General features: G+C 38.3%; 1 protein-coding gene across 1 annotated transcript; it reads right to left on the bottom strand.

Annotated features, from left to right (window-relative positions):
* Nucleotides 1-11,857: 11,857 nt before the first annotated feature.
* Nucleotides 11,858-12,427, bottom strand: LOC140857370 (uncharacterized). The gene has a single exon (XM_073256158.1). The coding sequence runs from the start codon at nt 12,425-12,427 to the stop codon at nt 11,858-11,860; it is 570 nt and encodes a 189-aa protein (XP_073112259.1).
* Between the last annotated feature and the right edge of the window lie 1,750 nt (nt 12,428-14,177).

Below are 14,177 nucleotides of genomic sequence, written 5' to 3'. Positions count from 1 at the left end.
GTCCAGATCAGAAAAGACTTATCTTAATTCATGAGATGAATTTAATATAAATACCTGCTAATTTCTGTCACCTGCCATTTCCATTTTAGGACATTGGTCAAACATTGACCCATGGACCTTAGACTAAGGGCCACTTAGCAAGAGGTCATTGGAGAGTTTTAGTGAAGTGTCTACCTGCTAAATTAGGCCTCAAAGTGGGTGCCATATTCAGACTGGGCGTGCACCCCAATTGGATAAGGATAGAGTCCCATGAGACGAGGACTCTGATGCCTTGATCGACTCAAACTGTTGGGCAACAATCTCACTGTGTTTATCCAGTGTTGGCACCAACAGTATGAGAGATTGTGGGGACTCCTATCTAATATGATCAGATAACATCACTCTACCAATCAAAATTTTTTCAGAATTAATTAGAATTTTTTGATTGGTCGAATGATGTGGCACTGCATGGCACAGCAGGGTCTATTTAAACCCTGTCTGTGCATAGGGTTTAGAGTTGTTGCACTATACCCAGGAAAAGCCTAAAATCTCTCCAACTCTCTAGGCCCCCTCTAGTCCTCTCTCTCCCCTCTTCATGCCCAAGGAGTTGGGTATCCATCTGGTGCTTGTCCAAGGCGTGGTGGCTCTTTGATCAGGAGGCTGCAGCAATCTGTCGAGAAACCACTGCTCCAACTTCAAAAGCTCTTTTGAAGAACTTTCAGATCAGATCCAAATCTGATTTTTGGAGCAAAGATTTGTGAGGAGAAGATGATCTAGATCCTACTTGAGTGGATACTGGTAGAGGTCAGGCAACTGTGTGGCTACATCAGAACCTCAGGTATTGCTGCGATCATCTACAGGGTACTCAAGTTACCCTAGAGGTATTTTTATATTTCTCATGATTTTAGATTTAATTTTAGATTTAATATTAGATAATAGAAATTAGATCTAACAAATCTTAGATCTAAAATAATCATAGGATATTTTTTTTAAAAATATTCTACCCCAAATCTAGTTAGATCTGGAAGATCCTACGGTGGAAAAAGCCAGTTTTTCCTTCATGCACAACCTCTTCTTAACACCCTAAAAGATCAAATCTTATTTGATCTTAGGCATTCAAATCTAAATCAAGGGATAGATGGGCATGGAGATAATGTTTTGCGGCAAGAAAGGAACTCCCACAAAAATTAGCGCACGCCAATTCTTTTCCAATTTTTTTTGTTGCACAAAAAAATTCCTTACATGTCATATCAGATAGAATTTTATCTTATTTTGAATCAAATTCAAATAGAAATAAAATCTAAAAGAAAGAGAATCCCAGATAAGATGGGGTGCCAACTATTAGCACCCCCTCTCCTTCACGTACGAAAGAAGAAAAAAGGGGCATGTCTCAATGCACGGCCTCCCCTTCTTGGCATAAAATATAGAGAGAGAGTCTCAAAGAACCTGAACTCTCTGAGTCATAGTTCATCTAGTTCACGTTTGATCTCGATCTCAATCGGATTCAAATCGAGTCCGAATCGAGTCGAATTCGAAAGGTTGTGAAGTTTGATCCAATCAAGCTTGAAATCCAAATCTGATTTAGATAATTAAACTCAATTAATATTAAATTAAATTAAATTAAATTTGATTTAAATTAATTAAGACTTAATTTATAATTTAATCAGTCTCAATAAAATTATAACATTTGTAATTAAGTCCCTACGCTAACAATTAGCAGCTGTCAAAACTGTAATGATTATAAATTAGTAGTTTTTAAAATTCAAACTATCAATCCGATTGATAATTTGAATATGATATAATCTATTGATCAGGTCATACTCTTTTTGTGTGTGAACCCTCAGATTCTATTCTATCTGATAGTAAGACATGCCATGATCTCCATCATAGTATCATCGAAACTCTTTTTGATGGGCTAAAATGATTTCAACTCACCTCAACAAGGATCGTTGATTCAAAAATGATCCTACTGAGTTCTCATGATCCGTCAGTAATGCCTAGCAGCATGTAGTCGCAACCCAATAGAATAGATAAGATGAACCCCTAGGTGTAGTTATCATGTGATACAATCTCTCTATCGTGAGTCCCAACTAGACGGAGATCATGGAAAACTCATCAAACTCCATCGTCAGTCATATGCTAAATTAGCTTGACTCGAGTTCATCTATGATTCCTGTTAAAAATTTTTTTTAGTATTCATACTTACTTTGGTCAGAGATTTTTTAAACTTAGTCTTACAAATCATATAGGACTTCTTCTTTTCTTCTAAGGTCGATAGGTTCCATCTAGATGCATCCTACTCCAAACGGTGAACTTGAACCTACAATAGCCAACATACACAGCAAGGACCCAATGGCTAAGGACAAGAAACTGTGCAGTCAAACTAAGTAGCCTCGCTACGAATAGCCAACACACCATAAGTCAAAGGACCAGTCACACTAGTGCAGCATCGAGAAAACTACTGACGAGTGAGTAGACATACAAGTGGTCTCTCGTATTGGTTACACTCAGTACAATTTGAGTGCAAGTTATTCTTTAACAACCATTTGCACTCTCATCTCAGTGTCTCTATACCATGGACTCAAGACTCATCTACTCTAAAGGGAGGTGATCCGTGTACCGATCTTAAATGAATTGATCACTATCCTCGGTGACAATTCTTCAATCGGGATCATTTAGAAATTTATTAATGATGTATGTCTCAAATTCTTAATATCTTGAGAATATACAAAATCATCTTTGTTAATTTTTTGGATAAATCATGGACACAAATGATATGATTAGTTATAAAGATTGCCCATCAAGTATAAAATATGTCCTAGAAAAAAGTATGTGTCAATCAAGATTGACTTTTAGGACACACATCTAACATCCCCATAGCGTGGTTAGGACCACACATTTTGCATGAGGCTTAAGGGAGCATTTAGAGAGGGTTTAGTCATGTAAAAGAGGTTTTAGTCATGTAAAACATGTCTGGGTCATTCAAAATGATTCTGGATCATTGAAGGGTCATTGAATGATTCATCGATCTTCTTTATATCATTTTAAAACACAAACATCATCAACAAATAAATCAATAAATAAATTTAAAAAAATAAATAAAATATAAATATTTATATTGCTTGATTATATATATCATCAAATAAAAAATAATTTAGAGTTTCGAACCCATTACAAAATACAAAGCATTACAACGATGGTGCACCAAGCACTGTACAGAAAGAAAACAACAAACAAAATGACAGCAGAAAGCTCTTTCTAATATTTTGTCATATTCCATGCTGATATACTATATTGCAGCCTCCGAAACTTGACGATCAAAAAATTTTCAAGCACAACTGACTCATGATCAAGTCGGCAAGGATAGTTTCAAATCTGCTAAAAGTTCTACCAGAAGGTTTGTGTCTGATATCAAGTCCTACATGTTCTGAAAATATGATAACAATAAATTTTAAAGCAATCACAAAACTTTTGAAAAGTGCTGACTATCCTCTGATGCCTCAAAGAGATTTGCTCCCTAACGCGTCGACTATCTGTTGCCCCAGGCACAGGTGGGGTGCAAGAAGCAGGCCTGGGGAGGTCTCTAAGAACCCCAGGAGCGGCAAATGTATCATCATCAAAAGACGGCATGATCCAACCATCTAGATGAGTTGGTACTCCACAAAAGCATCAGAGAGACATCATCGAAGTCATGCCCTCTCTAAACATGGAATAGGAGAAATCCCTTGAAGTCATGGGTATGAGCTCCTTCGAAGTAAAAATAGCAATTTTCAATACCTAGCTTCCAAGCCAATATGGAGCTTGCAAGATGGCTCCACCTCAAATGACGATCGGTAGCCTCGGTTGAGAAGCTAAGCGCCACCACCCATAAAGATATTGCCCCACCCCATCATCGCATGATGGAGAGAAGGGAAGGAGCCTATATAAAAAGAGTAGCATCCCACTTTTATTAAGTCATGGAGCATCCCTTAACCGCTCCTGTTAAGTCACGAGTGTCTTTCTTTTTGAAGACATGCAGATGTACAGTGAATTCATGGGGCTAGAAATGCAAGCACTTCTCAAAAAATGCGTGCACATCCAAAGGTGAACCAAAACTTTTTTAGGATAAATACTAACTTGTGGTTCAAAATTGAGTGATTCTACATCCACCCATAATAAACAAGGATAAATATTAAGTCTTGTGAAAATAAACATAAACTAGCTGAGGATAAACACAAACTCGAAATAATAAACAGAAACTGCGAATAATAAACATAAATTCTGTATCGATAAATAGAAACTATGAATAATAAATGCGATAAATAGATAAACACAAACTCATGCTTTAAAAATTGAGTGATCCTAAGGTCCATCCATGATAAACAACAAGAGAGAGGATAAATACTAAGTCCTATAGACATAAACGATAAATACAAACTCCAAATAATAAATAAAAATTATGAATAATAAACACAAACTCTATACAGATAAATAAAAATTATGAATAATAAATACAAACTCTGTGTTGATAAATAAATTTTTTTTAAGATAAACACAAACTCATGGTTCAAAATTGAGTGATCTTAGATCTACCTATGATAAACAACAAGAATAAACATTAAGTCCTGCAAAAATAAATACAAACTACCAGAGGATAAATATAAACTTTAAATAATAAATAAAAATTATGAATAATAAATATAAATTTTATATCGATAAATAAATAATAAACACAAACTCTATACCAATAAATAGAAACTTTTCAAGATAAACACAAACTCGCGGTTCAAAAGTTGAGTGATCCTAAGATCCACCCATGATAAACAACAAAAGAGAGGATAAATACTAAGTCCTATAGATATAAACACAAACTATCAGAGGATAAACATAAACTTTAAATAATAAATAAAAACTATAAATAATAAACATAAACTCTGTACCAATAAACAGAAACTGTGAATTTATATTTATCTTGAAATATTTTTATTATTTATAATTTTTATTTATTATTCATAGTTTTTATTTATCCATATAAATTTTATGTTTATTATTTATAGTTTTTATTTATTATTCAGAGTTTGTGTTTATCCTCCTAATTTATATTTATTTTCAGCACAGAGTTTGCTAATATTATCGACATGAACTTTTTGTTTATTATTCATAGTTTTTGTTTATTATTCAGAGTTTATGTTTATCCTCTGATAGTCTGTATTTATTTTTTTAAAACTTATTTTATTCTTATTATTTATCATGGGTGGACTTAGGATCACTCAATTTTGAACCATATGTTTGTGTTTATCTTAAAAAATTTTAAACATGGAGTATGCATTTATTATTCATAATTTTTATTTATTATTTATAATTTTTGTTCATCCTTACAGACTTTATGTTTATTATTCATAATTTTTATTTATTATTCAGAGTTTATATTTATCCTCCTAGTTTGTATTTATTTTCAGCACAGAGTTTGTATTTATTATTCATAATTTTTATTTATCGACATAAACTTTATATTTATTATTTATAGTTTTTATTTATTATTTAGAGTTTATGCTTATCCTCTGATAGTTTATGTTTATTTTTTTAAGACTTATTATTTATTCTTATTATTTATCACTCAATTTTGAATCACAAGTTTGTGTCACTCAATTTTGAACCATGAATTTATGTTTATCTCTAAAAGTTTCTATTTATCGATATAAAATTTATATATATTATTTATAATTTTTATTTATTATTCATAGTTTTTTTATTTATCAGACTTTGTATTTATTATTCATAATTTTTATTTATTATTCAGAGTTTATGTTTATCCTCTTGGTTTGTGTTTATTTTTGCAGGACTTAATGTTATGTTTGTTGTTTGTCATAGATGGATCTAGCATCACTTAATTTTTAACTATGAGTTTGTATTTATTTTTTATTTATCGATACTGAGTTTGCATTTATTATTCATAGTTTCTATTAATCTGCATAAAGTTTGTATTTATTATTCATAGTTTGTATTTATTATTCGTAGTTTCTATTTATCTGCACAGAGTTTGTGTTTATCCTCCTGATTTGTGTTTATTATAAGTAGTTTCTATTTATTATGTAGAGTTTGTATTATCTCTGATAGTTTGAAGCATTTATCTTGAAAAGTTTCTGGTTCATCTTTGGATGTGCGTGCATGGTTGAACTTCTTATCTATATGCCTGCATGTCGAAGGCATCTGTGACTTAACAAGAGCAATTAAGGGACACCCGTGACCTAATAGGGGTGGTTAAGTTTTTGGTGAATCATTCGTGCCTTCATAAAGACACCTATGATTGTAGATGCCTACAACAAGAAAGAAGAAGATGAACAGGAGCTAGGATGAAAAGAAGATAAATAGAAGGAGCTAAGATGTTGATCGAGATTTCAAAAATTTGATGAACTTGAATCAAATCGATGAAACAAATCTACCAGAAATTGCATGACCACGAAAAAGAGGCGGCTGATTGTAGACACCTACATCCTGGTTGTAGGCACCTACAATTAGGATGTAGGCGCCTACATCTTGGTTGTAGGCACCTACATCTAGGATGTAGGCTCCTACATCCTCATTGTAGGCACCTACAACCAAGATTTAGGTGTCTACATCCTAGTTGTACCTAAATCCTAGTTGTAGACACCTACAACCAGAATATAGGTGCCTTCCAACTATTTCAGATCCATTCGTTACATTCGATCAGATCCAAGTTCACCAAATTAGTTTGGAATGTCGACTTAAAATCAAGATCTTCTCTCCTTGCCTCTCCTGTTCATCTTCTTTTTCTTCCGATCATTTCGTTCCTTTGTTGAATGGTTTACATATGAATAAAAAAATGATGTTGAATGGTTTACATATGAATAAAAAAATGATGTAGTAAGATACATGGATAGGATTTAGTGTTTATCATCTCTCTTATGTTTTATCCTAGGTGGACCATTGGATCACTTGACTTTTAAACCCCGAGTTTGTATTTATCTTGGAAAGTTTTTATTTATCTGCATTGTTTATTATTCGAAGTTTCTATTTATTATTTAAAGTTTGTATTTATTTTTTAATAGTTTGTATTTATTTCTACAGTACTTAGTATTTATTCTCTTCTCTTGTTGTTTATCATTTGTTTATCATTGGTGGACCTAGGATCACTCAATTTTTGAATCTTGAGTTTGTGTTTATCATGAAAAGTTTCTATTTATCAGTACAAAACTTGCATTTATTATTTATAGTTTTTATTTATTATTTACATTTATTATTCACAGTTTCTATTTATCTATATAGAGTTTGTATTTATTTACAGTCTGTTTATATTTATTATTCATAGTTTCTGCTTATTATTTGGAGTTTTTGTTTATCTTCCAATAGTTTGTGTTTATTTTCACAAGACTTAATATTTATCCATCTCTTTTCTTGTTTTCTCTCATTATTATCGTGGGTGGACCTAGGATTACTCAACTTTTAAACCACCCATCTCCTTCATTTCGGTGGTGAATCAATGGATCCCCGGGTTAGATTGCTCTACGAAGGCTGAAAACTAGGAATTGCGAGAAGGAATGGTGGTTGCTGGTGATCTAAGCGATTTGTGGCATCCAGATCTGATTCCATAAAGGCACTGATGAAGATGCCTTCATGGTGAATAAAGGCACCTTCGTCAACCATGAAGGTGCCTTCATCGTAAGGTTTCGATGGTGTCGCATCTCTCCTTTTTTTTTTAACACGTCAGATCAACTAAGGGGTGATTCATATAAAATATTCACTAATGATCGGTGGGAGATTTGGGAAAACAAAAGATGGCAACCATAGGGTGGGGAACTCGGCTTAGAAGGAGATGAGACAGCGACCGTAGGAGAGAGAGAAGAAGAGATGAAGATGGCAGCCATGGGTGGGGGAGAGAGAGAAGAAGAGAGGAGGCGAGGTGAAGGGGGTTACCAGAAGATGGCCATCGTGGGTGGGGATGAGAGAGAGAAGAAGAGAGAAGGTAGGTGGGGGGTTACCGAAAGATGGCGGTGGAGAAGATGATGAATGTCGTGTCACATCCCATTGAATGCTAATTTTTTTTAATACGTCAAATCAGCTAACGCCCTCTGAACTTCTTCGTTAGCTTATAAAAAAAAATTTAGATGCCTGCTGATCCAATGGGGAAAGATCCAATCAGATAGGAGCAGGAATCTGATTGAACAGAGTCTAATCTACCTTTCTCTCTCTCTATATATATATATATTGTTGCTGTCAATCTCCTCATCGCCTGTTCATCGGGAACGAGCACCTACAAAATGAAGTCCGCACTGATCGGAGTTGTCTCCGATGAAAACCCTCCGATGTTTAAGTCAGAGAAGGAGACTGGGCAACAGTAGAATGAGAACGGAGATAGAGCTCAGTGTATCAAAATTAGCTTACCGAAACTTGTTACCTTATCTCCTTTTTATAGAGTAAATTGTCGTAACTGTCAGATATGGTCCCACATTTAGCGGCATAGAATTACAGGATGGTAATCTCATAGTGGGTTATTAATCTCTATGGATTAAGCCACGATATCAGTGGAGTAACCATCCATGACGGTTATAATATATTTGAATGAGTCAACCAACTGTGCGTCGGGAGTCAGTTGTCAGTTAGTAACTCTGAAATACCGACGGTTGAAGTAGTTTATTGTCTGTAGAGTCCGAACATTGGCCGTCTATCGATCTTGATTTGGTGAGGGGTGTTCGGTTGGTCGGTCGAGAGTAGTGTCGGCCTACTCAGCTGATATATAGTCGGTAATTACTTTCAGAATTGTCTGTTCGTTTGGTGGGTCAGAGTCGGACATCGGTTGGTGTGTGCCGGAGATCGATCGGTTTATAGAGGTTGGTCGGTTTAATCTAACAATTGCCCCCCCCCCACTCCCAAGTCCAATGGTGAATCATCGCGTGCATCATCACACGGTTAATCACCTTGGATGAAAGAAGTTATTGTCTGTCATATCAATTCCCAGCTCTGACACCACTTTTATTGGAGTATGGTCGAACAGTCATTTTGTCGCTTTCGAGCCGTCGTATCGACAGGAGGATCTGGTGTCAGACGTCGTATTAGGAAAGTGAGCCGGCACCAGCTGTTACATTGAGAAGGCGAACTGATGTTGTGGGATTTAATTCTGGCATGTAGATTTTTGCCACATGTCGGGGTGCCATTGGGTCGGAGATGTTCATGCAGATAGGGATGACATGGTTCAATTTGGGGTAGGTGCATCGAACCGTCTGATCCATGGTCGGCCCAGATGTTGCCACATGTCGTCATCCGATAGATCTTTGATTCGACCACTTTCATCTCGATTGTTGATAGATCCTATATATAGGGTCACTCTCAGCTAGGTACTCATCCCTCATTTCATCCTTTCTGATGGGAGAGTTTTGTCAAAGAGCCACTCTCGAGTAAAAGCTATTCCTTATCATTTTCTAGAGCCTCCCAAATGGTTTTGATGGGTGAGGTTCCTACAGGGGGTGGTTGGTGGGAGATTCTGACTAACGGCTCCTTGTCGGACCCAGAGGTTTTCCTGTTATGTGGTCCGATTGTAAGTCAATTTCGGAAGAGGAATTATGCTTCGAGCCGTTGTCAGCTTTTCACCTCTGATGTCGATGGTTGGGTCGATGATCCGTTATCGTGTATTCCGCATCCCCATCTCAGCTGCATGATCAAAGTCATTTTCATTGGCGGATGAAAATCTAAAGCCTGTCTCTAGCTCTGGTTGTCGGTCGGTCTTCAGCAAGGAGGGTGCGGTCGTTGATCGCATTTTTCACGTTGAAGTGGATCAGGCTGTTGGCATGGTTGGTTGGGCAGTATGATCGGCCAACCATCTTCACAGTCTGATCCAATTCGTACCGTTCTCGAGCTGGAAGATAAAGTTTGTTGGAGAAGCCAATTCAAAGTGGGTCCACCGATTCTTCAGCAGAATGAAAGGTGATGATGAAGATTAGTCAGTGTTTTTTTTTTTTGTAAAGAAAGTTGTAATCAGACTTTGGTCCAATTTTTTACTTTCTTTTCTGATAATGAATGAAAATATTTTCCTTCAAGATAGAATTTTTGTTTGCTGAAATATCTATGATGTCCATCCGTGGAGTAATCTCCGAATGTAGATCGTAGATCCGACCATTTTGCAGATTGTAAGGTCTGCTAGTCATGTAGTTTCCAACATATTTAGTTAGGATAATGATAGTAAGTCGTATATCCATTATCCGGACCTTGATCGGGTTCATACGTCGTATTATCTGATAAATGGTGGCAAGCTGAATATCTCTCAACTGACAATGGCCATATTGGTATAATTTTAATCCGACCTTGATCATTTTGGTATTTTGCCTTTCTTAGTTGATACAAAGTCGGCAAATTAGCCAGCCATTTGAACGAAAAGTTGACTATGGGAGCGGTGCCACTTTTGTGAAGAAAATCTGCATGGCCGGTGCTAGCCTCCCATTGAAGTAGATAGGTCAATTCTATGGGGGAGTCGGGATGCAGTCGGTGGTCACGCTGAAGGTTTCTGACTTTTTTGAAAAATCAGACTCCAAGCCGTGACATCGATGATCCAGCCTCCACAATGAGGATTGATATTTCATTAGAAGTCTGGTTTATGATTCTGGAACAAAACTGTATTTTCAAGTGCGTACCAGGATTGCTGATAATACAACTTTAGATTGTCAGCATTCCATGTTTGGAGAATAGCCGAACCTTTCAAGGTTTCGAGCCGATAGGCAGCCGATCTGTTTGTCTCTGATATTCTATAGGGTCCTTTCCAGTTCGGAGATAGCTTTCCTTGATCTAAAGGTTTTGAAATTTTTGCTTTTCTCAGAACTAGGTCTCATAGTCAGAAAACTTTCGGCTTGACTTTAGTGTTATAGTATCGAGCTATCTTTTGCCGGTACGTGGCCATGCGAAGTTGAGCTTCATGTCAGAGTTCTGGTAGGAGATCTAAGTCGACTCTCCGACACTCGGAGTTGTTCGGTTCATTGTATTACTCAACTCTTGTCGATGGTAATCCAATCTCGAGTGGGATCATCACCTCCATCTCATAGGCTAAGTTGAAAGGAGACTCTCCAGTTGGTATACGGAGAGTTATCCGATACGTCCATAAGACTGGATATAACTCTTCAACACCAAAGACCTTTAGCCTCATTCAGTCGAGTCTTTAACCCGTGCAAGATGTTTAGTTGGTCACCTCAACCTCTCCGTTTGATTGCGAGTGCCCGACTGATGTAAGCTTATGTATAATATGGAACTTCGTACAGAATTCTCTGAAGTTCTGATTATCGAATTATCGTCCGTTGTCGGTTATGATGGTATGCGGCAGTCCAAATCTATAGATGATAGATTTCTGGATGAAGTCTTCCATTTTACGTTCAATGATTTGGGCCAGGGGTTCGGCTTCTACTCACTTGGTGAAATAGTTGATTGTGACCACTATGAATTTTTTTTGGCCAGACATCAGGAAAAAAGGACCGAGTATGTCGATTTTCCATTGAGTGAATGGCCAGGGTGCGACAATGGATGTTAGCCGATTGGTGGGTTAATGCTGTATGTTGGCATACTTCTAGCATGGTTTGCACCTCCAGAAGAAGTCAGCAGCATCCTTTTTCATGGTGGGCCAATAGTAACCTTGTCGCAAAATCTTGTAGGCTAGGGACTTGCCCCACAAGTGGCTTCCACAAATTCTTTCATATACTTCCCTAAGTGTTTAGTCGGCATCAGTCGATCCTAGGCATTTCAGTAAGGAAAGGAAGAATGATCTTTTGTAAAGACGACCATCCATCATCACATACTGGGAAGCTGCCCATCGGGTTCATTTTGCTTCCGCAGGATCTTCATGGAGGACTCCATCAGACAGATACCGGATGATCGGATCCATCCAACTAGGTTCGACTGTTAGCTATAATATTTTTTTATTTTTGTCGATGCTCTGTTGCTCAAGATACTCCGTGAATGTTCGGCCCAGCGAACTGTAAGCAGTCGTTCCCAGTCTGAAAAGTACATCAGCTCGAGCATTCTCGATCCTGGGTATGTGGAAGATCTCAAAGTATCTTAAATTCATCACAAGGTCTTTCACCTTTTGAAGGTATATTGCCATGATCGGGTCCCGAGCTTCAAATTGGCCTTTGACTTGACCCACGATCAATTGAGAGTCGGTGAAGACTTTCAGACTATCAATCTCAAGCTCCTTAGCCATTTTCAAACTGACTAAGAGAGTTTCGTATTCGGCTTGATTATTTGAAACTTTGAAGTCGAACCGAAGGGCGTACTTGGTGACTACCCCTTCTGAGTTGGTGAGAATAAGGCTAGCTCCAATACCTTGAGCATTCGATGCCCCGTCGATATGCAACACCCAGGTCGACCTTAGGTCAAGCTCGGGGATTGCAGCCTCCTTCGTAGTTGCATCTTCCGACTTATTGTCGGCTATTGTGCATTCTGCGATGAAGTCGGCTAGAACTTGTACCTTCATGGACGGCCGTAGTCAGTATTATATGTTGAATTCGCCTAGCTTCATCACCCACTTCGCCATTCATCTCAATGTATCAGGACGGTGCAGGATCATTTTTAATGGTTGATCGATAAGGACCATAATGGAGTATGCCTGGAAGTAAGGGTGAAGCCATTGTGTATATGATCAGAGCGTAGATCATTTTCTCCGCTCTTGAATATCGGACTTCAATGTTATGGAATACTTTGCTGGTGTAGTAGACGGGTCGGTGAATTTGATTTTCATCTTTCTGAATGAGTACCGAGCTAACCGCCTCTATCGATGTCGCCAAGTAGAGATATAATATTTCTCTGACCTTTGGTTTTATGAGTAAAGGTGGAGAGGCCAGGTACTTCTTCAGATCTTTGAAGGCTTATCGGCATTCATCTGACCAGGAGAAGTCCTTCGTTTGCCTTAAAGTCTTGAAAAATCGTGACACCTCTCAGCCGACCTAAAGATAAATCGGCTGAGTGCGACGATTCTGTCATTCAATTGTTGTACCTTCTTCTTCATGTTTGGATGCTTCATGTCAATGATAGCTGTTGGGTATAAAATAACTCCAGTCAAAGTTCGTAAGAGGCCAACCCTCCCAGAACTCTTCTGGCTTTTGACCTTGTGTGGCGTCTTTTGAACTCCCCCCACCGTCCGAGCTTCCACAGTACCATCCGGACTCCTCCAGCAGTCGACCTTCCACAGTGTCCTCCAGATTCCTCCAACAGATGAACTCCTATTGCACCCTCCGAACTTCTCCGATAATAAGCTCCTTCAGTTGTCTATCGGATTGCTCCAAATGCTCTTTGAGCTTCACTATCAACCGATTTTCTACAGTGATCGACTACTCTCTGAATCTCTTCCAGACTTCCTCCTATCACGATCGACTTTACTCCGAGCTTCTTTTGGACTTCGTCAATGTCTGGGCTTCTCTAGCAACAGGACTTCTACAGTAATCAGACTCCATCCAAGTTCCTACAGTGGTCGACCGCCTTTCGAATTTCATCCGAGCTTCTACAATAAGCGATCTCCATCCGGGCTCCCATGGCAACAGGTCTCTATCCGAGCTTCTACAGTAAGCGGCCTCCTTCCGGACTCCTACAAGAATCGAACTCTGTCCGAACTTCTACAATAGAATTGGATTCCAGATGAACTTCTACAATGGACGGGCTCCAGCAGCTGGATTTCTACAGTGACCGACTGTCTCCGATGTCTTCCATACTTCTCCAGCCATCAACTTTCAACAGTGCCAACCGGACTTCAACAGTGCCAACCAGACCCCTTCAACGGACAAATTTTCTCCAGACCCCTCCAGCGGTCGACCTTCCATAGTGTCCTCCAGACTCCTCCAGCGGATGAACTTCCATGATGCCTTTCGAATTCCACTATCGATCGACCTTCTGTCGGATTTCTCATGCAACTGGACCTCTCCAGCGGACAGTCTTTAGACAAGCTTCTACATCAGACAAATTTCAGACGGACTTCTCTAGCAATTGGACTCCAGCTGAATTTCTCCAACAGAAAGTTTTCGTCCGAGCTTCTACAGCAGATGACTTCTGTCTGCAGCATCAATGCCTAAGGCACCCAACAATAGTTAACCCGTTAGTAACCTCGAAAACATCCGAGCTTCTCTTAGACTGCTGAGATAGAGAGCTATTCTGCTCCACCAGACGTCCCAACCAAGCTTCAACCGTCTGGTCCGAACTCTCCGACAAGTCACGATAACGGGCACCACTCCACT

Source organism: Elaeis guineensis, chromosome 4 (genome assembly GCF_000442705.2).
Source record: "Elaeis guineensis isolate ETL-2024a chromosome 4, EG11, whole genome shotgun sequence".
NCBI classification, from domain to species: domain Eukaryota; kingdom Viridiplantae; phylum Streptophyta; class Magnoliopsida; order Arecales; family Arecaceae; genus Elaeis; species Elaeis guineensis.
Note: the sequence above shows the minus strand (reverse complement) of the source record. Positions and strands in the feature narration are given on the sequence as shown.

Excerpts from the sequence above, each read along its gene's own strand:
- LOC140857370 (XM_073256158.1), bottom strand. The coding sequence starts at position 12,427 with ATGAAGGTACAAGTTCTAGCCGACTTCATCGCAGAATGCACAATAGCC.